This window comes from Colletes latitarsis, chromosome 10 (assembly GCF_051014445.1).
Source record: "Colletes latitarsis isolate SP2378_abdomen chromosome 10, iyColLati1, whole genome shotgun sequence".
Lineage (NCBI taxonomy): Eukaryota > Metazoa > Arthropoda > Insecta > Hymenoptera > Colletidae > Colletes > Colletes latitarsis.
Window position 1 is genome coordinate 25,124,913 of NC_135143.1, and position 27,508 is coordinate 25,152,420.

The window sequence follows — 27,508 nt, forward strand, 5'->3', positions numbered from 1 at the left end:
CAACCGAAGTGGAGATGTAAACACGCTGTGCCTTCTTTTCGTAGAAGAATGATAGAAAAACCACGATTCTTAGGGCTTTTTCAGAAAGTCGTGCAATCGATCAAGTGATATTTGATTTCGAACAAACATTTGACGCATGTATAGATGTGGCGACACTGTCGCGGCCGCGTAGCCGGAAGCAGGAGCTACGGCCACGCCCTTTTTTTGCGCTTGCAAGGGAGGCAATGGTTAAAAACAGTAGCCGCATCCGGTAGTATTGCAATTGTTAATCAATCGATTTTTGTTCGTAGAGGACGTGATTGCTACGCGAAAAACCTCCGTAGAATTATTTCGAGATTGCCACGTGTCGCGAAAGCATCGTCTGCTTCGTCACGGTCTCAGGCTCTGCATTTTATTGTTTTCCACTATCCGCTATCGTTATCAGTTTCCGTTGTTCGTTATCGTTATTGTTACTCGTTTGTTCGTTAATTGTTGTTTGTTACTTGTTAGGCATTGTTGTGTTTGTAGAAATAAACATTTTATTTGTTATCTGTCGTGTGTGCGTTCGTACCTCCCGCCTTTCGCTCCCGCCCTCACGCGATCTAGAGAAATACTCGCGGCCTAGGGACGCGACATGTATATCTGTAGATACACTATACTATATGTGTATACATATATATTTCTTAAATTCTTTATGTGAATAGAAAGATATAAAATATATATAATACAATTAATACAAGTAAGTAAAAAGCGTTATATCTAGTAACAATGCAGTAAGCAACAGGAAATTGATAAAATAATCTACACACGATATACATTGACGTAAAATATAACAATCTTAAGGGCATACATATATACTTGAAAATATAATAGCAGTTTATAGATTAGAGACGAATTTTTAATAGTACAGCAGAATTTTTCGAAAACATTAAATTATTATAACCAAATTCGTTAACCCAGTCGTTATTATTTGATCATCGATAGTACAAAATTTTGATGACAAGATATGGAAATAATGCAGTACATGCTGATGTAACCATGCGATAAAAATAGATAGAACCGATAAAATAATTTATTTCGAATTCTCTCTATCGATTAATTCTAATTGGCTTAATGTAGCCGTTAATGCATCGCTGGAAAGTTTGCAATGTAATATTCGTTGCAATCATACGAGACCTTTACGATCAAATTATGGTAATTGGAAAACGTGTTTCCGTCGTCGAATGATGGTTCTTCTCATTTTAATCGAATTAGATCCATAAAAATGATTAAATATCATCACTTTACGTCCCACGTTGGCAGAATAATCATACTTCATCGGCATTATATTACTTTGCATTCCGCGTCCGCCTTCGACATTCAACTTTTTCACAGTCTTGAACTTCCGGTGCTCGGAACTATTTAGTAGGAAAGAAAACCTTTTAAGTAGAACGCAAATTTTGTACGTAAAATTAAGTTCCTTTCGTTCTAAAATAGCAAATCTCAGTTTGCTAGTAAAACTTAAAATCTGCGTGGCCGTTGTTTTAGACAAAACAGTTGTCAAATGTCTGGTCGATCAATGAAGGTCAAAACATCCATAATTCATAAAATATGGAGACTACCTTGGGCCGTAAATTTCAAATTGTTGTTACACTTTTACGTTTGGCTTCTTCGCTTTTTCGGTTATTTACCTTGTAAGATCGAATCGTCCGGATACGTGTTCTCCAAAATACAGTTCATTTGGTCTACGTTCGTGATGGCTGTTCATTCGAGTCTTCTTATCTACAGCATTTACCAGATCAATTTGACCGACTTTCAAGTCGATCTCATATCCACAAGAGTGCATTGCAACATCATTATGGGTCTCGGTTTCATGAACATTTGTTCGGGTTACGCTTCAAGCCGATCGAAATTAAAAGTGCTCCAGAGAGTGTTTAATTTGGCTCGATCATTATCTTCGGAAATTTTTTATAAAACGGCGAAATGGACATTACTAAACGATACAATAAAATATCTTCCACTATTTCTCTTCCTACAGTTCATATTCATGGGAAAAGTGATAGTCAATTTCGCTGTTTGGTATTCGTTCGTAGTGACCGCAACATTGAACTCGTTGTACGTGAGCAACGTTCGCGTGGTGAAAGCAAGTTTCTGGGAGATAAACGAGTCTCTCGTCAAATTGAGAGAAACTCTGATCAACGACGAACCCCATCTCCTAAGGAGGGTATATCACACGCAGAAAAATTCTATGCTACTCGCGGAAGTAAGGACCCTGAAGAGACAACATTTAGAGATCAGCGCTGTTGTTCAGCTAATAAACCAAGTGTTCAGCGAGGAAGTTATCGGCACGATTGCATTGACGTTGGTCGATATCACGTTTAATCTGTACTCTTGTTTAGTGATCGAAAACAGCAAGGCAGCAAAGTTGTGGTCTTTCCAGTTCCTGTGCGTGACGTTTTATTTTTTGAACTTGATCGTAATGGTTTGGATCTGCGAGTCTGCCATGGACCAAGCAAAAAAGGTTGTTTCTAACATTCATCGAATTCTAATAACCATTTTCGACGAAAAATTGACCACGGAAGTAAGGCAAAACGATCGAGTAGATTCGAAATCAGTTAGCCGTTCGAGACTATTATCTACATGCTATGATACAACGGGGGTTGCTGTAGTGGTTTATTATTTTAAAATTGATATTTTCAATTTTATCTACAATTTGAAATAGAATGAGCGGCCAACTGAATTTGATCTATGCGTAAGAACGCGATAAAAATTGAAGAATATTTTTAATTAATGTTCCACTTTCATCATTTTTGGATAGTTGGAATTATTCTCCGTGCAAGTTTTGCAACAGGACAACACGTTCTCCGCGAAGGGGCTTATGATAGATGCAACCCTCTTGACAAAGGTAAATCTGGAGAACGTTGTCGTAGAACCGCGATTTTGCATTGTAAGTTTATTTACAGGTAGTGAGCACAGTTACAACTTATCTGTTGATATTGATACAATTCCTCCTTGTCAAACCTTGTTAATGGAAGACTCGTGGTATCCAGGATAGGAAAATATCGCGATGGTTTCGACAACTACAGTTTAATTTACTTATCTTTATCGCGAAGAATTAATTAACATGGACGACTCGAGGGATGTACATTTTCGAAATAAATTACAAACAGACAAGATCAAGTAAATTTCATCAATTTAAAAGTTCTCTTGTCGCGTCGACGTCGACGATTTAATACGATAAACTTCGTTGTTGGCCAATGCCCGACGGTTAAGTGACGTTCATTTTCGCATTATTTATTCACGAACATCCTACATTTTCATATTGTATTATCTTTCTAGGATCGTAAACCATTGGAAAAGCATTTCAAACCGGTTTACATTGATGATCGTGGATTATTACATTAGGTGATTCGTTTTCAAATGCGTAAATGTCCATGAATAAACGAAAAGGCAATTAGTTTATTTGGATTCCTACTATCAAGTTATTTCGCGTCGAATGCCATCGGTTAGTTTGTGTGAAGCGTGCTCAGTCGAAAGGAGGCTCGATCTTCGATCGAGACACAGTTTTCGTGTTTAATATCAAACGATGATTAGAAATGTATCGAAAATTGAAAATTTGGAATTTCGCAAAACATGGAGGCCGTTGCACGCCACAGACTTCGATTCGTTAATGTATCCTAATTTCTGCATGAATCTCGTCTTTGGATTTTTTCCCTACAAGTGTAAATCGTCCAAATACATATTCTCGAGAAAACGATTCGTCTACTCCATGCTCATACTAATCACTTTCATAGCTATCTTGTCCGTTACAATGTATCAAATAAATTTTGGTGTTTTAATGTATCGCGAAACACCCAGTACAATGCTCGCTAATTTTTCTCTAATCTTGGGTGGATTCGGCATCGTAGTAATGTGCATACATACTCGTTCGACGTTGTGTGTTCTTCAGAACATCTCCGAAATATCCCAGATATTATCATTGAAAGATTTCAACGATCTCGCGAAATTTGTTCACACGAAGGACATTCTTAGCTTCCTATTTCTGATTGCCCACTTACCTAATTTTTTTCAAGGGAACGTTTACTTAACTGTGCGACATCTCACAGTTTTTTATCTCCGTACAGCGTCATTTTTATTGGACATGCTGTACATGAACTGCGTGTGTGTTCTGAAAGCTTGCTTCAGAAAAGTCAACGAAAATCTTGAACAAATAGACAAATCTTTGACAAAAGATATAGATTATACGGAAACACAACGGGTGGAAAAAAGTCCACGCGACGTACAAAAGAATACCATGTTGTTAATGAAAGTGAAAATGTTGGAGGAGAAACACCTGCGTCTCAGCGACGTTGTTCAATTATTAAATAAAACATTTCTCATACATATTATCGTCTTGACAATTGCGACGTTCGTCACCGTCACTTTCAATCTGTACTTTTACATTCTATGGATAAATAATGGTTTGACATTGGACTTGGCAAGACAGATATGGTACCTGCCATTCCTCACAAGCGTGTTCTATTTCATGGTCAAATTCATGATGTTGATTTGGGCCTGTGAAACCGCGAAGAATCAGGCGCTAACAATTGGTGCCACCGTTCATGATGCTCTCAGCAATGCTAATGATACGTTAGTGCAACACGAGGTAATTATTCAAAGATATTAACATCACTAACGACATCAGTCAATTGACTATTTTTCTTCGCTTGTCGAATGTGAATAGCAGCTGAGAAAAACAAATATGTGTTTTTCGATGTTCTATCCATGTAAAACTAAATTCGACGATTGTCAATTGGATGATGTTCCTAGAATTTGTGTATACCTTTACCACTTACTTACAATTTACTCGTAACATAACAGTTGACGCTATTTTCCCTTCAAATATTGCAACGAGACAATACATTCTCTGCGAGAGTAGTCACAATGAACGCAGCGCTTCTTACGCAGGTAAGATAGCAGATTAAATATTTTTCGATACTCCCGTTCGGTTAAATTTCGAAATCCATGGGGTTCTTTATAGTACTGTGAAGATTTATCGTTTGTTTGTAGATCGCGGGAGGCATTGTGATGTATCTTTTGATATTATTCCAATTTTTGCTCAACGCCATAGCTTGTCAAAATCAGGCTTGATAATTTTGCCGAAGTTACATGTTTTTATGCAGTTGATAACAATTGTCGAGCGCATTTATAAAATTACTTATAAGCAACGAGTGTAAGTGTAACGAATAAATAGTGAGACTAAAATGACATTGTTAATTGCGTCACCTTAAACAGTGTATCTTTTTGGAATAAACGAACCGATGTCGCGTAACTTTCATTATGATAAAAGCACTTTCATCGCGGCTACGTCGACATCATATCCTACGTCGTCAGATAATGTCTCACGATAAAATGACACAATTTCCTATTATTTTTTTACGAATATCGTACACTTTCAAATTGTACTTCCAAGTCCTGTAAATTATTATAACTGTCCTTCATCTACGAGTATACACTATCACATTAAGTGGTTCGTTTTAAAAAGAGTAGACGAATAAACGAAAAGTCGATGAATTGAACGTTCGTCGGTCAAATTGCATAAAAACGTGGTCAGTCGCAAGAAGGCTCGATCCTTGATCGAGACACAGTGCTCGAGTCTAATATCGAACAATGATCAAAAACTTAGAGAAGATCGAAAATTATAACAGTCGCAAAACATGGAAGCTATTTCACGCCACGGACTTCGACTCGCTGATGTACCCTAATTTCTGTATCAGTCTCGCCTTTGGACTTTTCCCTTATAAGTGGGAATCGACCAGATACGTATTATCGAGAAAACGCTTCGTCTGTTCCATGGTTACGATTCCTATTTTGGTTGTGCTCATGCTATTTATATTATACAAAATGAACTTTGACAATTTGTCCTACTCTACACTAATTGCGAAAATCGACACGAATTTTGTTTTATTCTTCGACGTTATGGCGACTGTGATGATGCACAGTTTTAGTCTTTCGAGGCTGCACGTTATTAAAAATCTCTCGGAAGCGTCCCAGATATTATCACCTAAGGATTTCAACGATCTCGCTAAACTCTTTCACACAAAGGACATTCTTGGTTTCCTATTTTTGGCCATTCACTTACCGAATTGTTTCAAAGAGAATGTCTACCTTACTGTGCGACGTCTCACTTTTCTATATTTAGTGACAGTGTCCTTTTTGTTAGACATGTCTTACATGAATTGTGTGTGCGTCCTGAAAGCTTGCTTCAAAAAAGTGAATGAATGCCTCGAACAATTGAATAAATCTTCAACGAATGATGTATCTGTTTCGGAAATACCATGGGTAGAGAAAGCTCCAGGCGACAGACACAGGAATACTCTGTTGCTGACGAAGTTGAAAAGTTTGATGGAGAAACATCTGCAGATCAGTGACATTGTTCAATTGTTAAATAAAACGTTTCTCGTAAAGATTGTTACCTTGGTCATCACGACGTTCACCATTGTCACATTTAACTCGTACTTTTTTATTCTAAGGATGTACGGACATTTTGATCTGCATCTGAATACACAGTTTTGGTACATACAATTTCTTCCAAGCATATTGTACGAAATGAGCAAATTCATGATGTTAATTTGGGCCTGTGAAACTGCGAAAAATCAAGCACTGAAAATTGGTACTACCATTCACGATGTCCTCAACAATACTACTGATACGTTAATGAAACACGAGGTAATCATATAGGGTTAACAATGATAGAGATCAGACTACTGATATCATTAATAAGGTACATAATCCGATTGTCAATCTTCGATTCTAATGATACTTGGTAATTAGACATAGTAATTAATTTAAATCATTGTTATTAGACGTAGATATTAAAAGTATCGATATCTTTTTGATACTTCTATGAATGTATCTTGCAGTGTTCTGTTTGCGTGCCAAGGCTCATCAAAATCGGAGACTGTCAATTGGCATTGTGCCATATAAGACTGATGAACTTGTTTACAACTTATTGACAAGCAATTCACAAATTTATAGTTGGAGCTATTTTCTCTTCAAGTGCTGCAACGAGACAACACGTTCTCTGCTAGAGCAGTTACGATGAACACAGCGCTTCTTACGCAGGTAAAGCGAAGAGTATTGCAGAGTAATCGGATGACGTTTACAAGAGAATCACACAAGAACAGAGAATTATCAATTAAAATCGTAATCGTCCACTGATATGGAAAGAGCATTCCATTTGAAAAGTATCGTGTACAGCTGGAAAGACGATTAGCTCAGGGGATTAGTTTTTATTTTTCAATACGTAATAAGCAATTGACCCCCTACGATTACGGCCAAGCAGGGTCAACTACTTATTAAGTTCTGAATTTTTGTTTCGCCTGATTCCCTTGTACGTACCGTAAAAATTTATCGTAATCACAGCAACGAACGTTTGTTTGTAGATTGCAGGAGGTATTGTGATGTATCTCTTGATATTATTTCAATTTTTGCTGGACGCTATAGCTTGCAAAAATCTGGATTAACAATGTTTCCAAAAACATAATGTTGTCTGTAGTTAGTGTACGTGCGTTTATGTGCAGATATAACAATCGTCAGGCGAATTTGTGAATAAATGTGATCGATAAACAGTAAGATTTGAACGACATTGTCAATTACGTCACCTTAAATCTGCCACGAGATGCTTCTACGAGACGTTGTTCTAGCATTGGTGTTTTTCAAGTGGCAAAGTTGGAATATTTCAGCATCTTCGTTTGAAACTGAGCTCAATTGATCCCACAAACTTAGTTTTGATCAGGCTATGATCGTGGTTTTGCAATGTAAGTTAACTTACAGGTACATTGATACAATTTCTTCTTGTCAAATCACGTTGAAGGAAGACTCACAATGCCCAGGCTAGGAAAATACTGCGATAGTGTCAAAAATTGCTATTCTAATGGCACATCCTTTGTTATTGCGAAGAATTAATTAACATGGATGACTTGAGACTTTTTGACATAAATTACAAACTAACAACGTCATGTAATTTTCATTGCGCTAAAAGCATTCTCATCGCGTCAGCGGCGACGATTTAGCAGCATATTCTTCATTGTCAGCTGAATGTCCCACTTTCGCATTATTTATTCATCTTCATCTTACATTTTTAAATACTTACTAGGACCGTAAATCATCGTAACAGCCTTTCAAACTGTACTATAATCTCATGTATTATTACGTTAAGTGGTTTGTTTAAAAAACGGCTGATGTACATAAATAAACGAAGACGCGATCGGTTTGTTTGCATTGTCGTTAACAAGGTAATTCGCGTTGCACGTTCGTCGATTAAAGTGTGTGGCCAGTCGAAACGAGGCTCGAATTTTGAGATGTTTGAAAATTTCGCAAGAATCGCACCTTTCGGAGAACGTAGAACATGGAGATTACTACGAGCCACGGACTTCGAGTCGCTAATGTGCTTTAACTTCTGCATGAATCTCGTTTTTGGACTTTTCCCCTACAAATACGAATCGTCCAAATACGTATTCTCGAGAATACGGTTTGTTTACTCGACTCTCATACTTCTCATTTTCATAGCTGTTTTATCCGTTACAATTTATCAAGTAAATTTTGGCTCTCTAATGTACTACAACACACCCGGTACATTGCTCGCTAATTTTTCTCTATTCTTGGGTGGGTTCGACGTCGTGGTAATGTACATCCTTACTCGGTTGACGTTGTGTCTTCTTCAGAATATCTCCAGAATGTCCCAGATATTATCACCCAAAGATTTCAACGATCTTGCGAAACTCTTTCATACGAAGGACATTTTTGGCCTCCTATTTCTGGCCGTCCACTTACCGAATTGTTTCAAAGAGAATGTCTACCTTACTGTGCGACATCTTACTTTTTTATATTTAGTGACAGTGTCCTTTTTGTTGGACATGTATTACATGAATTGCGTGTGCGTCCTGAAAGCTTGCTTCAGAAAAGTAAACGAAAATCTTGAAGAATTAAACAAACCTTGGACGAAAGATGAATTGCAATCGAATACGTCAATGACGGATGAGGCTCCACGTGACGAACAAGGGAATACCTTGTTGTTGATGAAAGTGAAAAATTTGGAGAAGAAACATCTGTGTATCAGCGACGTTGTTCAATTGTTAAATAAAACGTTTCTCGTGCACATTGTCATCTTGACGGTTACGACGTTCACCGTTATCACTTTCAACTTGTACTTCTTTCTCCTACGGTTGAACGAAAATTTTATTGTGGATTTGACGACACAGTTTTCGTATGTACAATTTCTTCCAAGCGCATTCTACGCCATGATCAAATTCATGATGTTAATTTGGGCTTGCGAAACTGCGAAAAATCAGGCGCGGGAAATCGGTGCTACCATTCACGATGTCTTTAGCAATGCTACTGATAGGTTGGTGAAATACGAGGTAATCGTTTAACGGCGTCGACACTGTCAATTGCGCGATGTCGATTTCTTTATAATCTACTCGTAAAATTATAGTTGGAGCTATTTTCTCTTCAAGTGCTGCAGCGAGATAATACGTTCTCTGCGAGAGTTGTCACGATGAACGCAGCGCTTCTTACGCAGGTAACACTCTTGTGAGATAGCTGAACGACTTTTACAGAACAATCACACGAATGAGGTGTAATGTTCGGATTTTAACGAAACAACATAGACGGAGAATCGAGAAATATTTTACCACATTCTGCCATAAGTAGAGGTAGATAATTTACGAGAAAAAATAAAAGTTTCGTTTAATTCCAAACTTTACGATTCCACGTGGTTCTCTTGTTAGTACATATCGTGAAGATTTATGGTAATTACATCAGCGAACGTTTGTTTGTAGATCACAGGATCCATTGTGATGTATCTCTTAATATTATTTCAATTTTTGCTCAACGCCATAGCTTGTCAAAATCAGGTTAACAATCTTTCCAATGATCAAACCGATTCTTTGTCATTCTTATGATAGACAACATCGTACGTTTATATGGAGACGCTTGTAACAATTGTCAGACGTATTTATGAGTAAATATGACCAATAAAGCGCAAGATTCAAACGATACTGTTAATTATGTTACCAAACCTGTCATAGCATTCAAACATTGATATTTTCTTATATTTCGGGGAACAATCGAACGAACAAAGTGGCCAACGCTTGGGTCTTTGTGTGACAAACCATTCTATTCGATCGATTTCCATTATCAATTCAAGCGTTACAAACTGGTGATCGTGTTAGGTTTCTTTTCTACAAAGGCAAAATGTATTCACAGGCTTTTGTTTCAGGTGTTAGCGTGAAAGATACAATCAATCATCTGTTGCTCAGTGTACCCAATCATGTTCAATTATAGAATCGATGAATATTTCACCTATCATTTGTATCGCAGAATTTATTCTTCGCAAAGACAGATCCGAGAATAAAGGACTCAGACTGCTCGACGCGTTCGAAAATAATATAATTCCACCTGAAGGTTCGATAGAAAAGTAGAAATCTCATAAAACCGACCATTCGCCATCCGACTAGTACCTTAATCACGAGCTCGCCCCTTTTGTCTAATTCTGGCGGTAAACAGGCGACCGATTCCGTCGAGTAAGCGATCACGCGACTGCGCGAGTCATCGTGCCCGCCGAAGGCGCCGTTAGTTATGACCGATACGCAGTTCGTCAGTGTTGCGCCAACAGCCGCGCTGTAAACGTGTGTACGTCCGGCGGTCGTGCCAATTCACGCGGTCGACTGTTGTTTATTATCAAATAACCGTGCACGCGTGGCAACGTAACGTCGAAACGAATCGCGAGACGACGTTTTGACTTTGCGAGACAAAGCGTACGACGCGAGAATTACTTCGCGAACTAAACGATTCTCGGCCGTTTGCCGCGAAGAAAAAAAAAAAGTAATTGTACACATAGAGACCAGTGAACAGGAGCGATTCGCCGCGGGCAAAACAATTCCCTCGAGTGGTCGCGCGAAAAAGTAAAAGTGTTCGTTCGTTCGGAAGCGCTGGAGCGATTAGATAAACGGCCTGTGAATCTTGGAAATCGGGGGCGCATGAAATTCCGTGGAAGAGCAATGCGTGGAAATCGAACGTTCCATCGGTGTTCAGCCATCCATCGGTGGTAATGCTTCTGTTTACACGACGCGGGCAGAGCCACGTACGTATGACTGTATACGTACAGTGAGTCGCGGTATGCCGTGCGAGCCATTCTCAACTATTTGATGGGCCTTTTGGAAAGCGAATAAACCGGTGGATGCACGGGAGATTGCAAAGTGATTTACACGTGATGAAGTAAGTATCAGGATCGTCTCCTCGATTCGTTTCGATTCGAAATATCGACTTTCGCGCGCGAACCGACTAGTCGACCAAACGGAGCAACTCCATTTTTGCGTAACGATACAGTAGTACCTTGCTCGCAATTTCTGTGATAACCGATTCAGTCAGAAATAGCTCTACACAGACTATTCTTGTTACTGCCCTCAACCTGTTGCTCGACGATCACACCCTTCCCTTATTGACACCGTCCAATAAACGAAACTGCCATGCAATGGTGGAGGTTCTGTGACGATTCAAACTTAGAGTACTTTCGATTTTAGAAAAATTACATTTTTATGATCGTTTTGTCAATGAAAATCAAAATTCAAATGAAGTGGGGTAATGTGCATATACCTTCCACCCTCATCCTCTATACAGTGTGTTTTTGTTTGAATAGTGTACGGTTCTTGTGGAAGGTAATCTTTAGGATGTTTAGCGCGTCTGCAGGTTAGTAAACAGTGGCTATAAGACTATAGTGATTGCAAAAGAACACGTTATCGAGCTCGTTTCGCCGAAGATCGATAAGATTTCGCGTCCCGAATGAACGCCGAGCGTTTATTTGTCGTGCGGTTCAGACGTATGTTTTGAAAGTCCGCCTGCACGTCGTCCATATCTCCCGCGCGAACAAATATTTTCGTCTGATAGCCGTGACGCGTGGCGCGGTGCCTTTAGAGACTCTTTGTTTCCCAAGATCAGTTTTCATCGCATTTTTCTTGGAGTCTTCCTTTTTTGTTTTTTACGACTAAACTGGTCTCCACAATCTGCAAATTATAATTGCAATAAGTGTATCTGTATATGGATGACTGTGTCTCGAAGAGAGAAGTCATCAATATCAACGATATTTAACAAAATATACTTATATTCGAAAATGCAAAATGTTGGTCGACTTAGTGCATCCCCAGAGTAGAATTCCATTCGTCCAAACCGGTTTTAGAACGATTTTGTTTAGGAGAAATTTGTTTTCAATCGAAACTTTTTATCGATGACCCCAGTGGCCAGTAAATTTTATTCAACTTTATTTTCATCTACTATCTTGTTTGCTGAAGATGATGTTTTCAGATTTGCCTTTTATCTATGTTCATGCCAAGGCATTTGACCTTTTCAGATCTTGGTATAGGTTCGTTGTTTAGAAGGACTGAAGGACTGGTAGGCAAATTGTTTTCTCTAGCCTTTACGCAATATTTAGACAAATGCGCTCGATCTAGGTATTCTCGAAGATGTTAGAATGCTACTATTACAATGTGTTTTACAAGACAAACTGGAACACGATCATTCCTAGTGCGAAAAGAAAACTAAAAGTTCTTTATCACTTTGCAATCTTAGGCCTTATTTTCGACGTATAAGCAGTTCGAGTCTCTCGATGTCCCAACACGCGCCACTTGTATTCCCGGTCAGCTGATCGCACGAGAAACTCGTGTACATAACGTTCTCCCACGCAAATGGTAACGGAATTTTCGAAAAATCAAAATAATTTTTGAAAGTTAGATAATTTACATAGAAAATTAGAATCTTAAGTCTACGTGGCCCCGTACAAATAAGCGTCGCGGTACACTAGAGTTGATTTTAGCAAGTTTGGAGACCGTATATTTCACGGTAAAAGTATCTTTCTTGAAAGGGGTGTCGTCAAGAGAGTGTGTTCTTCAGTTTATACAGGGTGTTCGGCCACCCCTGGGAAAAATTTTAATAGGAGATTCTAGAGGCCTAAATAAGACGAAAATCAAGAATACCAATTTGTTGATGGAGCCTTCGTTAAGAAGTTATTAACATTTAAAGTTCCGCCAATACTGAATTTTTTTCTCGAAAATGTGCAAGATTTCGGGGGTATGTCTATTGACCAAAAATGATTGCAATTGACCCCCGCAACCGAAAATAATTTTTTTAGAACGATTTGAAATTTTGTGGCCGAACACTCTGTATGAAGACCCCACGTGCCAGAATTTGTCAAAGGCTTTAAGTGATGTTCAGGTATGACGCTGAACAGCGTTTCCTCAGTTCTCGACATCTGCTCGGTGGACTTTGAGTGGATAACGTAATTCTTGACACTCGAGGAATGTGTTGAAAAAAACGTAGTATCAGGATTGCTTCATTTTTTTTTTCTCCAGAGGGATCGTAAGGTCCTCACTGAGAATCTCTGCTCTATAATCGATACAGAATCAGTTACTTTTTCCTGTTTCATCGGTCGTGCACGGCCTTGTCGACGCCTCCTCTCACTCTTTCAGGCTGTGTCTCTGCTCCAATCGGTCGACCTTGCTTACGATAGTCATTGTCATGGTATTCTGTTAGATAGGATTGAATTGCGATCGTACTGTCAATGATTTGTGAACGTAAAGAACTTGTTTGCTCACGAACTGGTCTTGACTCGTGGCTGTTGGATCTTGTTTTCGATTTCCATGGAAATCTCGTCTGTCGTTGACATTGTGTTTTGCCTCTATGAGCACAAATTGAATCTTCTAACACCTTGATTGGCGTGCATATCGTACCTACGCGAATCCAGGGCGCCGCGTGTATAAATTTCAATACACACAGTGAGTCACAGCTAAACTTATACACCGAGTATAAAAATACATTACGCCTCGTAAGAAAAGTTCAGGACGCGATGTGGAGGAAATAACATAATGAATACAGGGTATGCTCCGTTCGACGTAGCGCGCAATTTTATAGACAGAAAATAGTTTGTTTTCATGGTAAAGAAGAGGAGGTTCAAAAATACATTTCTCTAGATCCGCTATTGGCTGTAATACACCGAACTTCTTTTCGTTTTCAATTTTTTGTGTCTGTACTCTTGGAATTGTAGGATTATGGGACGTATGATTTAAATTAAACAATAATATTTAATAGTAGAATTTCACTTTTATTAAATACGTAAAGGTATATCTTAGAGATCCGTTCTCTATGAGATCTGTTTCTGAACTGTGCAGTTCACCCGCAGAAGAAAGAGTGAAACACAGTTCGGCCTAGCGACGAACACTTATCTTTATATAATAAACACCATGAGTTCGTAGAACCCATGGCCAAAACTAAAACGAAACTCTAGACATATACGGTTGTCACTGGAGATGATTTTTGTAACGTCGTGGGACAGTTAGGAAATCGAACACGTACAAAATAAGTATTTTTTATTTTCAAAGAAAACGATCGTCACGCCATAACGAGATTAATATAGATCACGAAATTATTTGATTTATTTTTATTTCGATAAGTCTTTCTCGATAAATCATGTTTACACCGTTTTACTCTTAGCATTGTGCAACCCATCGCGCACCACCGACACTTTTAAGCATCGAACAATATTCTCGATTGTGCGTTTTAACAATTAAAAAAAAGGTACTAAAGTTCTGTGTTTAATTTTCAGAGACTGTTAGTTCGTTTCAAAGGGATATTGTTCTTTCTCTGTTCTTTGTCGAGTTAGCTTAATCTCCTAATGGTTAATTAGATAAGATTCGTGTTGCAGTTGTATAACTATCCTCGCATATTTACAAACAAGTATAGCCAGTATCATTGTTTCGCTATAAATGATCTTTAAAAGCGTGTTCTTATATACGACCATCTGTATTCTTGCTGGAGATTTATTCTGTTGCGAATGTGCTCCAACACAGTGTTTCTCAATCGTTTTTGGCCTCAGCCCCATTCCAATTGTTTATCTTTCTAGAATTTCCTTACAACATTTGTGACTTGGTAGACATCATAATATACTAATGTATACATAGTATTCATTTTATAGACCATGACCTAAAGTCAAAGACATTTTAATAAAAGAAATACAGTGTATTTAGGAATTATTACGGAAGAAAAAGTCTGTAAGATTCCAAGAATTGTTCAGAGGTAGAAAACCAGCTGCCTGAGGGAGGAAAAGGCCCTCGATGGGCCTCAGGCCGAGCAAATACAATAAAACCTTTATCCAAACCGTGCCATACCTCGAACATAGTGTATCCTTAAGTCACTAAAATGGGGAGAAAAATACCTGAAGACTCGTTTTTGGCGGCGAGAGACATTTTAGCAAACGTAGATTTTTCCATCGACGTTGAAGGCCTTCTTTGGGACATTATAATGAAAACTTACGCGTGGAAAACGTAATTTTTATTGTATGAGGGATGTGTTTTCGAGAAGCCATTATTCTCTTTTTTTGGAGAATGGACTGAAACTCGCGAAGAATTCTTTTTATCAATGAACTGGGTTCGTGTCCCCGTGCCTTCCTCTTGTGTTCGCCAATGTATGCGCGCCAGGATGCCCACCCTCTGCGTCGGTGTCTCGTAACAAAGCAATTTCCAGGACGGTCGAAGTCCTCGACGCTCCGAAATTGGGAAATGGCCATAACTTAGAGCGCGATGGATGGTTTCCTGCAGCCGAATCGTTCGTGCTCGGTTTTCCCAGCATAGGAAGTCGCGTTCGGAGGTTTCGTTTCGCAGCGGAGATAAAATCGGATCTAGGTTGCCCGGTGACTCAGCCCCTGTTGACTGGAAGGCATGCAAAAGCGTTTTCCCGCCTTCGAGTAGCCGCGCGTCAAGATTCCGTTCACCAAGGAAATCGGTCGCTTTATCTGACAAGACGTTCCGCTGAATTGTCGTCACGTCACGGCGGATTTTCCAAAGAATTTGTTATTAAAATTTTTACACGTTGACGAAGTCGGATTGCATCGCGCGGACAAGTTAGTTTTATTTTACGAATCGAGCGGAATCGCGGACGACAGCTTCTCGAGATGTAAAAGAAACAAGGAAACGTGGAACGACTGTTAACAAATAATCTTCGTAAACAATACAATACGACGAAATACAATGAAAGCATATCGCGTTTGAGTCATCTTTATCAGGGAAACATCGTAAATCCATTGACATATTCATGAAGATACAATAACAAATATAACAATATTAATTTACATCTGTGGACAAAATTCGATTGCACGTGCGTATCTTATCGCGCAACCTTGGGTCACTGATCCCGCGTGTAAACAATAACAATCGCGGGGATAGTTCGTATTCCCTCTAAGTGGGGAAGAACTGGCGGCGTATAAGCGGGGAATACTGTAACCATCTCGTTCTTCGTGGCGCAAAAGTCTAAATCGTAAGTCGACGAACCGCGGATCACTGGCCATATATAACCTACGACCTATTCGTGCATAGCTCGCGAGGTAAGAATGCTTTTGAAATAAATTTCGCGTCATAATTATAAAGTTGCTTATTCAATATTCGCATGATAGTATTAATGAGATGTGACCTTGTCCATTCGTTTGCATATCGTCGTCCATGCATTTATGTGAATTAATTTTAATATCTGGTGCTAGTTACTTACGATTCAAGACATTTTCAAATTGAAAATCATTACTAATTAGCTTTATCCGATTACTATTTGTTATCGATTCTAATGAAGCAGAATACTAACGTTAGACTGTTATGAGTTTATGTCTCTTCGGCTCGAATAACCGTTGACAATTTAAAAAACCGAACTAATGCAGACTGAATACGTATACACAGTATTTTCGGGATTATATCCTCAACGTTACTTTCAACGAAACCAAACGAAACTCTCTTTTCACTGTGGTCGATCAAACGTATCACCCCCAAAAATTTCTCGCCCTCTTCAGCTACGCTACTGAATAACGGTTTATTGTACGATAATCGGCAGTGGAAGGACCGCTGGTATTCTCGCGATCGGCGTGCATGAGGTGATGGCCATTCTCGCGTGAGTTACCAGCGGCCGTGTTCGCGGTGTTCACTGACTCATTCTACGATTACGATGACGCTGATTAATGGAACTATTTTTTTAATTCCCCGTCATCGTTGAACTTAAAAATTTTCTTGCGTCTTTACAATCCCGAGAACGACATAGAAGAACATTTTTTAGGGGATTCGTTGCTTCTTAGACATATCTCGTAGTTAACTATTTTTTTCTTTTTTACGTAATCCTAGTTACGTAAGTGCTGAGTCTATATCACACGCTTTCCCTAGTCCGAAATTGTTTTGGGAGTCTTTGGGGTATTTAGTTTATGTGTTTCGAGCGACCCAGTGAATGCTCTGATTTCGTCAAACTGTAATAATGGCGTCGTTAAGTATGTTCGTCGAGTTTTGTCGGTCCACTTTCCATGAATACGCACTAGCTTCACGAGCCATAGGTAGTTACATGAGTACAGCCTTGTTAAGAATTTGAATACCATTTGTAAGACAACTAGGTATGTCAAGGTCGTCCGTTCTTGATTCCAAGCGACAATTATTATTTCACAACGACGGCGTGTTTGAATTTATTTTTATCGGGCAAACTTCATTAATCCATTGATAATATTCTCGTGAAGCATTATTCGCAAATAAAAAGATTTCATTTTCGTCGCGAAATGAAATTGGATCTTATCGAAATTTTATCTCTTTCACCTAGGATCATCGGCCGCTTGAGCTGAACAAACATAAAACGCGAATCCGGTGTGAAAGTAGACTTTTGAAGACGGCAACTATTGTATTTTATAGAAGGAAAATTGAGTTTAGATCAATCCTTAAGTGGCATCGTTGACAAATGTTGAATCGTTGGAATTTTGACATTTTTATTTCTATTTATAATTCATAAAAGTGGGGTTCTCGATATTTGATTACCTCTTCTTTATCACTGGGTTAGTTGAAAAGTATTTAAGCTTACATAAAGTTATATCTTTTCCACGACAATCTTTCGAGCTTCCCAGACCACAGAATGGCTGTTCAAAACTCATGACTGTGCGTGATTAATGCTGAATCGTGATTGCGTCGTGGCCGATACAGTCTGTTGCGTTTATCTAGGCTGGTAAACAAACCAAGAACTTGCATGTCATTTTTCCCAAACTGCTAATCCGCTTCCTGGGAAGAATCCTCGAGATCGGATTTTAAAGTTGGTAGTGTTCATTAAACAAGCAAACAGTCTGATGCAATGGTACCGAACCGTGAAGAACGGAATATCATCGGGCAAAACATGACGTTTACTTGCAAAACAGCATCTGTTAAAAAAATACGATGAAATGGACTTTTATTTTACGTTAATTTTCTTCTCTAATAATTTCAATTATAAAATTAAATACATCGCAACGAACAAATGAGAACTAAATTGTTCGATCGAATTTTCTATACTAATGTTAGTTTTCATACGTAATTCGCTGTTCGAATAAAATTGTGCTCGTGGTTGGTTCACGTAGAAGAACCCCCCTTATTCTCGATGCTGTGTTCACTATAGAATTTTACTTTTAATAGTCACTGTTGACACTCCAGTGGGGACCAGGCGTTACTCGTTGTTCTCCACGAGGTACACCACTTGTATAAATAAAACACATTTATAATCAATGTAGACACATTCTACCATCATAAGTATCGCTAGAACGATATATGAATATTTTGTATTCATACAAAACAGAAAACAGTAATACATACATATTAAAATTGTCCAAAATAATAGAATTTGCGGAAATTCCGAAAAGCAAGACTGCTCGAGTCTCCAAAATATTCGAGGTTCGAGGCTCGACTATAAAGTAGGATTCCTTTTTTAGTTCAAGAATTTTGAACGTAAAGGGGATTTCATTTTTTTCGGGACTCGTTTTTCAAACAATCCAGCGCGTAAAGCAAGATCCTAGGTATTTTGAAACGCTCGTAACGAGAGTAAAATCAACCGATGTTCAAAATTTTGGGAAATGCTTCGAAACATGTTTAAACATCGAAAAACCCCGCAATGTGTCGAAATATCAGCTAAGTCCAAACTGTTACTTAAGAGAGAATCCGATTTGTCACGGAATGACCTAACTGTGCGATAAAGTCGACGTTGTCGCATGCGCCAAGCAACGAGTATTCGTCCCTCTGATTAGATTAGAGCATGAGAGAATCCACGGATCTTGTTGTCATCCGGTAGCAGTTTGCATCATGAACAACAGTCAGTGAACGGAGATCAATGTGGTTTCTAAACTTATCTAGCAAAGAGAGCATCGTGATCGTGAAAGAAACTTTTCACTCGTCCCTCATCGCAATCTATAAAAATAAAACTGCTACTTTGTAACATTTTATCAATCGTTTTGCATTCCCTTTAAGATTCGTGTAAATATATCCTGTAAACAATTTTTGTTGCCAGCCAGACAAATTAGACAATTTCTACCATTTTCCTCTAGCGTTAGCGATTCGATTCGATTGCATGAAGCGAATTAGTAGAATACAGCGAGCACAAGGCTACTTTTTGACGAGGAACTCGCATGTCAGGGACGACGCTTACGTTTTTGCTGGCTGATTACGACGACGACGTCGAAGAAATATGCACTTTTTATACAGCCACGCGTCGTTACTATAGATTGGACGCTCGTCGGAATCGTTCGTTAACTCGATGCCACTGGCCATAAGACGATGATCGTTAAATTGCCGTGACCGTGGCTTTTTTCTTTCGCACGACGATAATTATCGTTGTGCGTAGCGTTTAGCTTTGCGGTCGATCGTAACGAATCGCGTTGAAACGAGACTATAGCGATACAATGGCTCCTTGATTCAGAAATGACCTAGGCAGAAGCAGTGTACTCTAATGGAACGAATTTTATAGATACTAGACACAATACCGGTACTCAATCTTGTTCGTTGCCATGCTGAACGTGACTACTTTATGACGTTACGTCAACCTTCCCGCCAAAATGAAATTTAGAGTACTTCGAGATTATCGAAATCAATTCCCCTTCAAAACAAACGAAATTTAAGAAACTTATTCCGCACACTTTACAGGAAACGTTTGCTTGATATTTACGTAATTCTGCAATTTAGTTACTTTTATTAATATTGACTGACTCTAGTTTTTAAAAAAATATTTGTTAACGTAGTCCATACTTTTATCTATGTGCAGATGAAATGTATTAAACAGGCTAGGTGAATATTTTAAATAATATGTCATATTTATGTAACGCGGGTCTACAGTTCATACTTTTATTTGTTTATACGGGCGTAAAATATAAAGTAATCGCTGTTATGCATATGTGACGTCGTTCTCTGACGAGAATCAGTGGTAGCGGACGTGTCGTTGAATATTTTATTTTTATTTCATCTTGATCCTCAACAAAAACAATTTAAAAAAAAAAACAACATTCTATCGTACAAAGAAAAAGCTATTTTGCTCAACACTGCGAGAAAAATGGACGCTCATTCTTATCGACTCTTGTTTTCATTGCGAAAAGAATAATAGAGAGCAGTTAAATGTTCGATAACTAAGTTATTAAAGATACTGACCCTACGAAGAAACGTAGAATTTCACGTCAACAAGAGGAACCACTCCATCGAGTTTAGCGATTATCACTGACCGTGAACTTTCGTTCCCTCGTGCGAGTCGAATCGTAGGTCGTTGTACTCGTCCTCCTTTGAACGGAACATTTTCTAAGATATGCAACTTCTACACCAGTGTCAGGACACTGTCTACTGTTTTTTTTATCATCCAAGGCGTTGTGACGCGCACGTACCAAGCTGTAATATGTACGATACGCGTAGATATCTACTTTCAAACTCAAGAACGTGGGATACACTTGCGTAACGAACGCCTTGGACAGGCAAAAATTTACCCCTCTCATCCTGTCACCCAGTGTCAGTTCGAGTCACCCTACCTGCACAGGCAGTCGAATTTGATCTTTTCTCGCGGGTTCCCGACAATTTAGTGGTACCATTGTGCGATGACGGAGACGTCACGAGATACGTTTCTCTAAATTTCCAACGCAAATAATGTCCTTTGTGCTGCATCTGTTGTCGTCTGGGTGTGTTGTCCCGTTACGTCCGCGTCGCGTCGACGCCACGCAGCTCGCAGAAGTTCCCGCGTCGCGTGCCAAATATTTCTCTCCGCTGGATTGCGTCAGACATTTTTGAGCGTGGTTCACGCCATAATCGTGCACGTAGCGTGGAACGGACGTTTACCTCGTTCTCGACGTGGTTACTGCTCTTCGATCGACCGAGATCTCGCTTGTGCGCGCAAGCTGACACGCGCACCGACCCGATGACGTCGACGACCCAACGAAACGCGCGATGTCCGACGCCATTCCACGCGCCGCAGACACATGCACAATGCAGGTCGATGACATCCACCCACCTGCATCGCGGCAAATGTATAGCGTGCTCTGGCCTTGACACCCCGCGATCGGCCAGTTCGCCAGGCGCACGCGTAATCTACTCTCCGGCTACGATGGAACGAATAATCAATATAACTTTTTACAATTTTTTTTATTCAATATTCCATGTACCGTCGCGACGAAAAGGAATTTTTAGCAAAGACGCGAAATCGTTCCTTTCAACTCGTTAATTCTATTCTTCGTTATCTTCGTACACCTGTCTTCTACGTTACATTTTCGTCCTCCGAAATAATTCAGATTGGATATTAAAACCTAGTTTACTGAATTTCACTTTGCTCGATATGGTGCAGTTCAAATTTTGACCAGATTCGGGTTATTCGGAACAGAAATTTGATCTCTCCCGGTTCGAACTATGTTCGGAAATAATGTCGAGGCTCGTTCGAATTACTAGGAGACAGATACGGAACAAATTTTTGCGACACTTATAGACGATTCAATGCATAGTTTGTTCAAAACATATTTGGGAACCTTTGAACCACGTATAAGTGAAAACAGTTTGCGTGAGGTCGTATTTGGATTCATTTTTATCAGGAAAATATCAACCCATTGATAGTGCTTTAATGCAGAAATTCCATTAATATTTGAGATATTATAATCAGGAATTATCCTTGTTATTGTTCTTCTTTGCACACGGCTAGTGCCAAGAACGATAAGACACGCACACGGAATAGAGAATAACATCCAGCAGTGGGAATTTACATTTTTATAGTTTCCAGTACATTTGCTTGAAAGTATTATCAGTGGATTGTAAAGGTTCATACACTTATTTTCTGTCGCGAATGAGAAATATTTTGAAGAGCGAGACAGGTGTGTGAAAACAAGTGTCAATAGAATTTGAAACACATTTGAACAGAGTAATACATTGCAGGAAGAATACATTATGTGACAAGAAATATTCGCTGTTTGACAGTATGGTAGTCATATTTTTTTTAGTCTCTTTGTACAACATATACAGGGTGTTCAGCCACCCCTGGGAAAAATTTTAATGAGAGATTCTAGAGGTCAAAATAAGACGAAAATCAAGAATATCAATTTCTTAATTGAGGCATCGTTAAAAAGTTATTACAAAATTTCAAATCATTGTGAAAAAATTATTTTTATCTAGGGGGGTCAATTACAATCATTTTTGGTGAATAGACATATCCCCGATATCCTACGTACTTTCGAGAAAAAAATTCTTTACCGAAAATATACTGTGTGGCCGGACATGTTTCTATAACTTTTTAACGAAGCCTCAATCAACAAATTAGTATTCTTGATTTTCGTCTTATTTTTGCCTCTGGAATCTCCCATTAAAATTTTCCCCAGGGCTGACCGAACACTCTGTATACTCAGTTGTAAAAAAAACTCACACTTCGATGTCCAAAATGAAAAATCGTTTGAACGTAATTGACGGTTTTCGTTTACCGAAATCGGGACTTGGTCGATCAGTCTACGACGCACGGAGAAATTGCGTACGACGCGGACGAGTTTAGAATAAGGTAGTCCGCGCGAATCGGCATCGAGCAACATCGCAATAATGTTTCTAATTATATTTACACGCTTGAAATTAGCGGCGCGACGCGTTGGAGGAACTCAAGGATATTTTTCGCGAACGATCGGAAATATCCCTCCAACTACGCATCGCGCGTCGGGATCTTGTGTAACGGCGACGCGTGGCGAAGAGGAAACTCGAATTTTCGAATATGGCGGTTCACGGACGCGTAGTTGGTCCGCCGTGATTCGGCTCTGCGTCTTTACCGAGTTCCTGGCAACCGTGTGAAAAACTGAGAAACGACGTACGCAAGATGCACATTAGTCGCCGCGTAGGGAACTACGTGACATCAGCATGAATATGAAACTTGTTTATAGGACAGAGCGACTTGATCGTCGTCACAATTCTGTGGAATAAGTTGCAGTTATTCGTAGGACCTTGACTTCATTACCGCGGACGCGCACCTCGCGTGTCGAAATCGAGCTTTAAATTCCATCGGTAAAATCATCGGGGGAGCAAAATTTAAAGTTACAGGTACCGATTTAACGTTGTTTCAAAGTACAACGATAGCATTCTAAAATAAAAACGATGTCGCGTTCGCAGTTTCCTCGTAACCCTGACGATGCAGCCTAATCTAACTGATTAGAGCAGAGTTTTAAATTCAAGTTAAAACTTTAACCCTTTGCACTCGGAGACTTTTCTTCGACCACCTAACTATTAACTCAAACACAATATCTTACGAAATAGATAACAAATATCCAAGTGAATATATTTTTTTTTTACATTCTCCGCTTATGTATTTGGTTCTGTATAATCACTTCAAAACAATAATATCGTTGTGTTTCCTTAGAGGGTACATGCAAATTCTGTGCTGGTTGTCCCTTCAGAGGGAACAACCGAGTGTAAAGGGTTAATCGATTCCAATAGTTGAATATCGTAACAACATACACGGAACGAATTGAATAAAGAGATATCAGGGATAAAATTAGGGTAATTGTAAGGTCACGGTATTATTTGTTGGAGATATACATACGAAAGAAACAAGATAAGGACGCAAAACGTGCGAAGCGTTGTTTCTATTTAGGTTGTATTCGTCTTATCTACAGTGTGGGTGGACGCAGATCAATACGTTGGAGCGCAAACATTAGCGTACCGACGTATTTTTGCAACGTGTTCGGTTGCAAACAGCTATCGCATGATAAAGGACATGCAGTGACGTACAAGGTCAGATGGGACTTGTTTATCGCGATATGGTTTCAGAAAAATAGATACGTCACCTCATCATAATTGATAAAAGAATGTACAATTATTTACTAAAACACAGAAACAGGCACGAGTAGTAAACAGAACAGTCCTTTTATTATATCACTTCTTCGCGCATAAAATGTAGATGATCTCTGTAATGCGAACATCGTCGCATAGGCAGACACGTGACCGTTGAAACTAGTCATAACTGCGATGTACACAAATAGCTTTCTAGTCTTTTGTATTTCACCTAATGCATATGCATATAGTACCAAGCATGCTCTAAATGTTTAATCTATTTTTATCGGCGCAAATTCGGTCGGAACTACCAAATATGCAATTCGCGAGCCACGCGTGAAATCAGCAGTGTCCTTCGACTTTTTCACTCCTCAGCCGTACACACGTTCGATTGGTTTTTTACTAAAATGTCGTAAAACTAAAGTCTAGACATATACCGACGACATGCGCCGGTAAAAGCACGCTGTCGTAAATACGTCGTTCGTTCGAGAAGCGTTAAGTTGTATTCAAACATCGTACGATGCCAATTGTAAAAACAGAAACTCATGCGCGTGGAAAAGTCGAGGAACAATTACGTAGGTCGATTCACAGAACAAAGTAGACTCCATTCGGACGTTTAGCGCAAGTGTCGGCGAACTTTTTTTCAATTTATGAACGAAAAGGAACATTCTTTAAACCTGTTTACGGTAGTTTAAAATATTTAAAGGAACGCGCGTAAATGCATCCACGACAATCGAATGGAATTTTGTTGATTCCCCGCGTGAAATTTATTTAAAACTTTCGTTTTCGCGCGTTACGTACGTGTGACGCACCGTTTCTCTTAAGAAAGTCTCATGTTCGTATAAACAAATGAAGTATGAATTATAAACCAGTGTCAGATCATGTGTAACACATCTTTCCATACATTAAAAAAAAAGGTATGTTCCGCCTCTTTCTCTTACGATGACTTTTATTGCCGTTTGTTTCTTCGGTTTCGCTTGCGAAAACAACTTTTTAAATAAGTGCGCACGTTTAAACGCACGGAAGTTTAAGTTGACATATCTGTATTTAGTTATGAATAGAAGTAATTTACATTAAGAAAATATTCAACGACATGAGTAATGTATATTAATTGGTCCCTTTCATAAGGATAGTAGTATTTTTAGATCTAAATTATAAATAAACACGTGTTACAGTGGTAGGGAGAAATTGTATAAGGAGCTTCCTTAATTAATTAAAATCGAGTTATGTATAATATTATGTAAAAACTCATGTCACCCTTATCTATGTTATCAGTGTGATGTCTAAAATTATAAAAATTCCTGTGTACATGTGATTACACAATTGTGTTCCATCGGGGTTTCCACTTTTTATTTGATCGAATCTGGTTTTATCAAGTTCCGCACCTGCTATCAGAAACTCATAACTGTCTCAATACGCTGTAGAGAGGTGAATCTGTGACAATGTGAAATACAAATTTCTGTAAGTTTGTAGAATGCAAAACTAAAACTAAAAGATAAGCTCTCCCAATGGTGAAGAACCACTTACAGAATGAGTAACTGGGAATCACAGATAACGAAATAGACGCAATAGTAATCAATAATAAGTAAAGAAGATTAATGGCAAAGTGATAACATTAAGAAACAGTGTAGCAAGATAAAGGCTTTTACACTGCGTTGAAACGAGGTGATTATCCAAGGAAGGTTTAAAAAGTTATTTTAGTGGCAATTATTTTTATAGAGAATTTCATCGTAAAATAGATTGAAGTTGAAGTTGACACGAGATTGTCTTGAACAAACACTCAGCTACGAATTCTGAAGTTGCTAGCCCACGTGTAAGCGAGAGTATTCTATTATTGCGTTAGATTCGAAAGACTCTCTCGATGACACGTGTCATATTTTAGACAAGCCATGTGTTTTGAACTTTTGAACCAGCGTGCGTGTTGTGCTGCGCGACCCGGAGATCAAGCTGCGCGCAATCACCTTGTGTTCTCTTAGCCTTAACCTTGGACACTCCCGGTGTCGTGTTTTCGCAGAGGGTAGAGTCACCAGCCGCGGAAATCCGAGATTATTGACATTGTCTCGTCTCGTTTGGTCGAAAAGTGATTGAGCAAACTTGCGCGTGCGTCGAGACTCGGAGCTCTCTCTGGGTCGAGTCGATCGACGTCAAATAGCTGGGTTCGTTCGTAAGACCTCGCGAGCTATGCTGCGCAAGACAGAAGAAGCACTTTTTAAGATGTAAATGCGCGTCACTACGAAAAGAATTGAACTTCAAGCTTCGTTTTTTCGTAAGCGTTCAATTTCCACGATCAAAGTAGATACAAGGATAGCAACTCTATCGAGGGGATGGACCACCTTGATGGGGTCCACATATACCACAATTTTAAAACAAATTCTTGGAATATTTTGCACGGGATCAATAGTATATCTTGACGAATTTCTAGTTGACAGCCTCGACAGAACCTTCTTGGCCAGATGTTCTCCAACAGCTGTTAGGCATTCGGGGATTAACCCTCGGTCTACGAACTGTAATACCCCAATGATGGACCCCAGGTCAATTCGACCCTCAAAGGGATGGTTCGTGTGCTCGTTTCGGAACAAACTTTTATATTGGATTTCTACGTAACGTTTCTACGCCGTTTTCGTTCCAAGATTTAGTTTTGCGTAAAAATGTAATTGCAAATGATCGTAGCTTTATTCTATGAAGTCCCAGGAGTCTGCAAAATATTCACCCGACATCGTTCTTAGCTTCGGTCGTTTTACGATCAATAGAAAGAGATGTTCGTGTTGTTCGCATTTTTCCACGTTAAATATTATCTTTGACGCCTCCCTTGGATCGCAAGACGCCGCCCACATCAGGGTTCGCAGCCCCACTTTCGAAAACACAGACACGCGAGAAGGAATTTATCGAAACGCTCGTCCGTTTCTTTCTCCATTGAGAAATCGTTGCGGTTATTTTCAGAGCGATCGGTTGTTTATCGTTATCGATTAAGTGCACACACGGTCGCCGGGACAAACAAGTGTCATCGTGACGTCAATTCGCGAACGAGTGACAACAGTCGAGCGCCGTTTCGTGCGTACTTTTATCGATGCGATTGAAAGTAACCTCTATAATACGCGTTGCATTCATATATGAATAGTTCGCTCGTACGCTCGTGCCGGGCACGCGAGCATTTTCGTACCAATTACATCACGAAAACGCGATGCGTTTTAACGGTCCGCGGAACTTTGCTATTATCTAGTTAATGCATTGTTCCTCGATCGAGGCGACCCGCATTCCGTGCATTGACTTCATTCCCCAATCGATCGTCAAACAAACATCGTCCAACCGCGGCGTAATAATAGTTTCAAGTCATGCGCGAAAAATGCAAGTGTTTTCTTCGCAAATTCGTTGCATCTTTGCTTAGAACCTATAGTTTGTCCTATCTTTTAGAGTCGTCCCGTATATCAGCGGCCGCGTTTGTAAAATCTTAT

General features: G+C 39.3%; 5 protein-coding genes across 5 annotated transcripts in view; all 5 read left to right on the forward strand.

The window, feature by feature from the left end:
* Window positions 1-1,655: 1,655 nt before the first annotated feature.
* Window positions 1,656-2,987, forward strand: LOC143346092 (uncharacterized). The gene is made up of 3 exons (XM_076773850.1): window positions 1,656-2,539; window positions 2,777-2,863; window positions 2,922-2,987. Exons 1-3 carry the CDS (start codon window positions 1,715-1,717, stop codon window positions 2,985-2,987), a joined length of 978 nt encoding a protein of 325 aa, XP_076629965.1. The 5' UTR covers window positions 1,656-1,714.
* Window positions 2,988-3,973: 986 nt separating this feature from the next.
* Window positions 3,974-5,011, forward strand: LOC143346792 (uncharacterized). The gene is made up of 2 exons (XM_076775267.1): window positions 3,974-4,603; window positions 4,819-5,011. Exons 1-2 carry the CDS (start codon window positions 4,100-4,102, stop codon window positions 4,912-4,914), a joined length of 600 nt encoding a protein of 199 aa, XP_076631382.1. The 5' UTR covers window positions 3,974-4,099; the 3' UTR covers window positions 4,915-5,011.
* A 434-nt stretch (window positions 5,012-5,445) lies between these two features.
* LOC143346093 (uncharacterized) lies at window positions 5,446-7,526 on the forward strand. The gene is made up of 3 exons (XM_076773851.1): window positions 5,446-6,666; window positions 6,976-7,062; window positions 7,521-7,526. The coding sequence occupies exons 1-3, from the start codon at window positions 5,608-5,610 to the stop codon at window positions 7,524-7,526; spliced, it is 1,152 nt and encodes a 383-aa protein (XP_076629966.1). The 5' UTR covers window positions 5,446-5,607.
* A 774-nt stretch (window positions 7,527-8,300) lies between these two features.
* LOC143346096 (uncharacterized) lies at window positions 8,301-9,535 on the forward strand. Its single transcript, XM_076773854.1, has 2 exons — window positions 8,301-9,359; window positions 9,434-9,535. Exons 1-2 carry the CDS (start codon window positions 8,301-8,303, stop codon window positions 9,533-9,535), a joined length of 1,161 nt encoding a protein of 386 aa, XP_076629969.1.
* Window positions 9,536-10,601: 1,066 nt separating this feature from the next.
* The window catches only part of LOC143346666 (uncharacterized), a 33,442-nt gene continuing 16,535 nt past the window's right edge, over window positions 10,602-27,508 (forward strand). The window contains exon 1 of the mRNA XM_076774985.1: window positions 10,602-11,217. The gene's annotated coding sequence lies outside the window, so the exon portion shown is untranslated. The remainder of the gene's footprint in view (window positions 11,218-27,508) is intronic.

What these genes read in the sequence shown, in the direction of transcription:
- LOC143346092 (XM_076773850.1), top strand. Translation starts at nt 1,715, where the DNA reads ATGGCTGTTCATTCGAGTCTTCTTATCTACAGCATTTACCAGATCAAT. An exon ending in ACGAAAAATTGACCACGGAA is followed by an intron (nt 2,540 to 2,776) that starts GTAAGGCAAAAC and finishes ATTTTTGGATAG; the next exon opens with TTGGAATTATTCTCCGTGCA. An exon ending in ATGCAACCCTCTTGACAAAG is followed by an intron (nt 2,864 to 2,921) that starts GTAAATCTGGAG and finishes GTTTATTTACAG; the next exon opens with GTAGTGAGCACAGTTACAAC.
- LOC143346792 (XM_076775267.1), top strand. Translation starts at nt 4,100, where the DNA reads ATGCTGTACATGAACTGCGTGTGTGTTCTGAAAGCTTGCTTCAGAAAA. An exon ending in ATACGTTAGTGCAACACGAG is followed by an intron (nt 4,604 to 4,818) that starts GTAATTATTCAA and finishes GTAACATAACAG; the next exon opens with TTGACGCTATTTTCCCTTCA.
- LOC143346093 (XM_076773851.1), top strand. Translation starts at nt 5,608, where the DNA reads ATGATCAAAAACTTAGAGAAGATCGAAAATTATAACAGTCGCAAAACA. An exon ending in ATACGTTAATGAAACACGAG is followed by an intron (nt 6,667 to 6,975) that starts GTAATCATATAG and finishes ACAAATTTATAG; the next exon opens with TTGGAGCTATTTTCTCTTCA.
- LOC143346096 (XM_076773854.1), top strand. Translation starts at nt 8,301, where the DNA reads ATGTTTGAAAATTTCGCAAGAATCGCACCTTTCGGAGAACGTAGAACA. An exon ending in ATAGGTTGGTGAAATACGAG is followed by an intron (nt 9,360 to 9,433) that starts GTAATCGTTTAA and finishes GTAAAATTATAG; the next exon opens with TTGGAGCTATTTTCTCTTCA.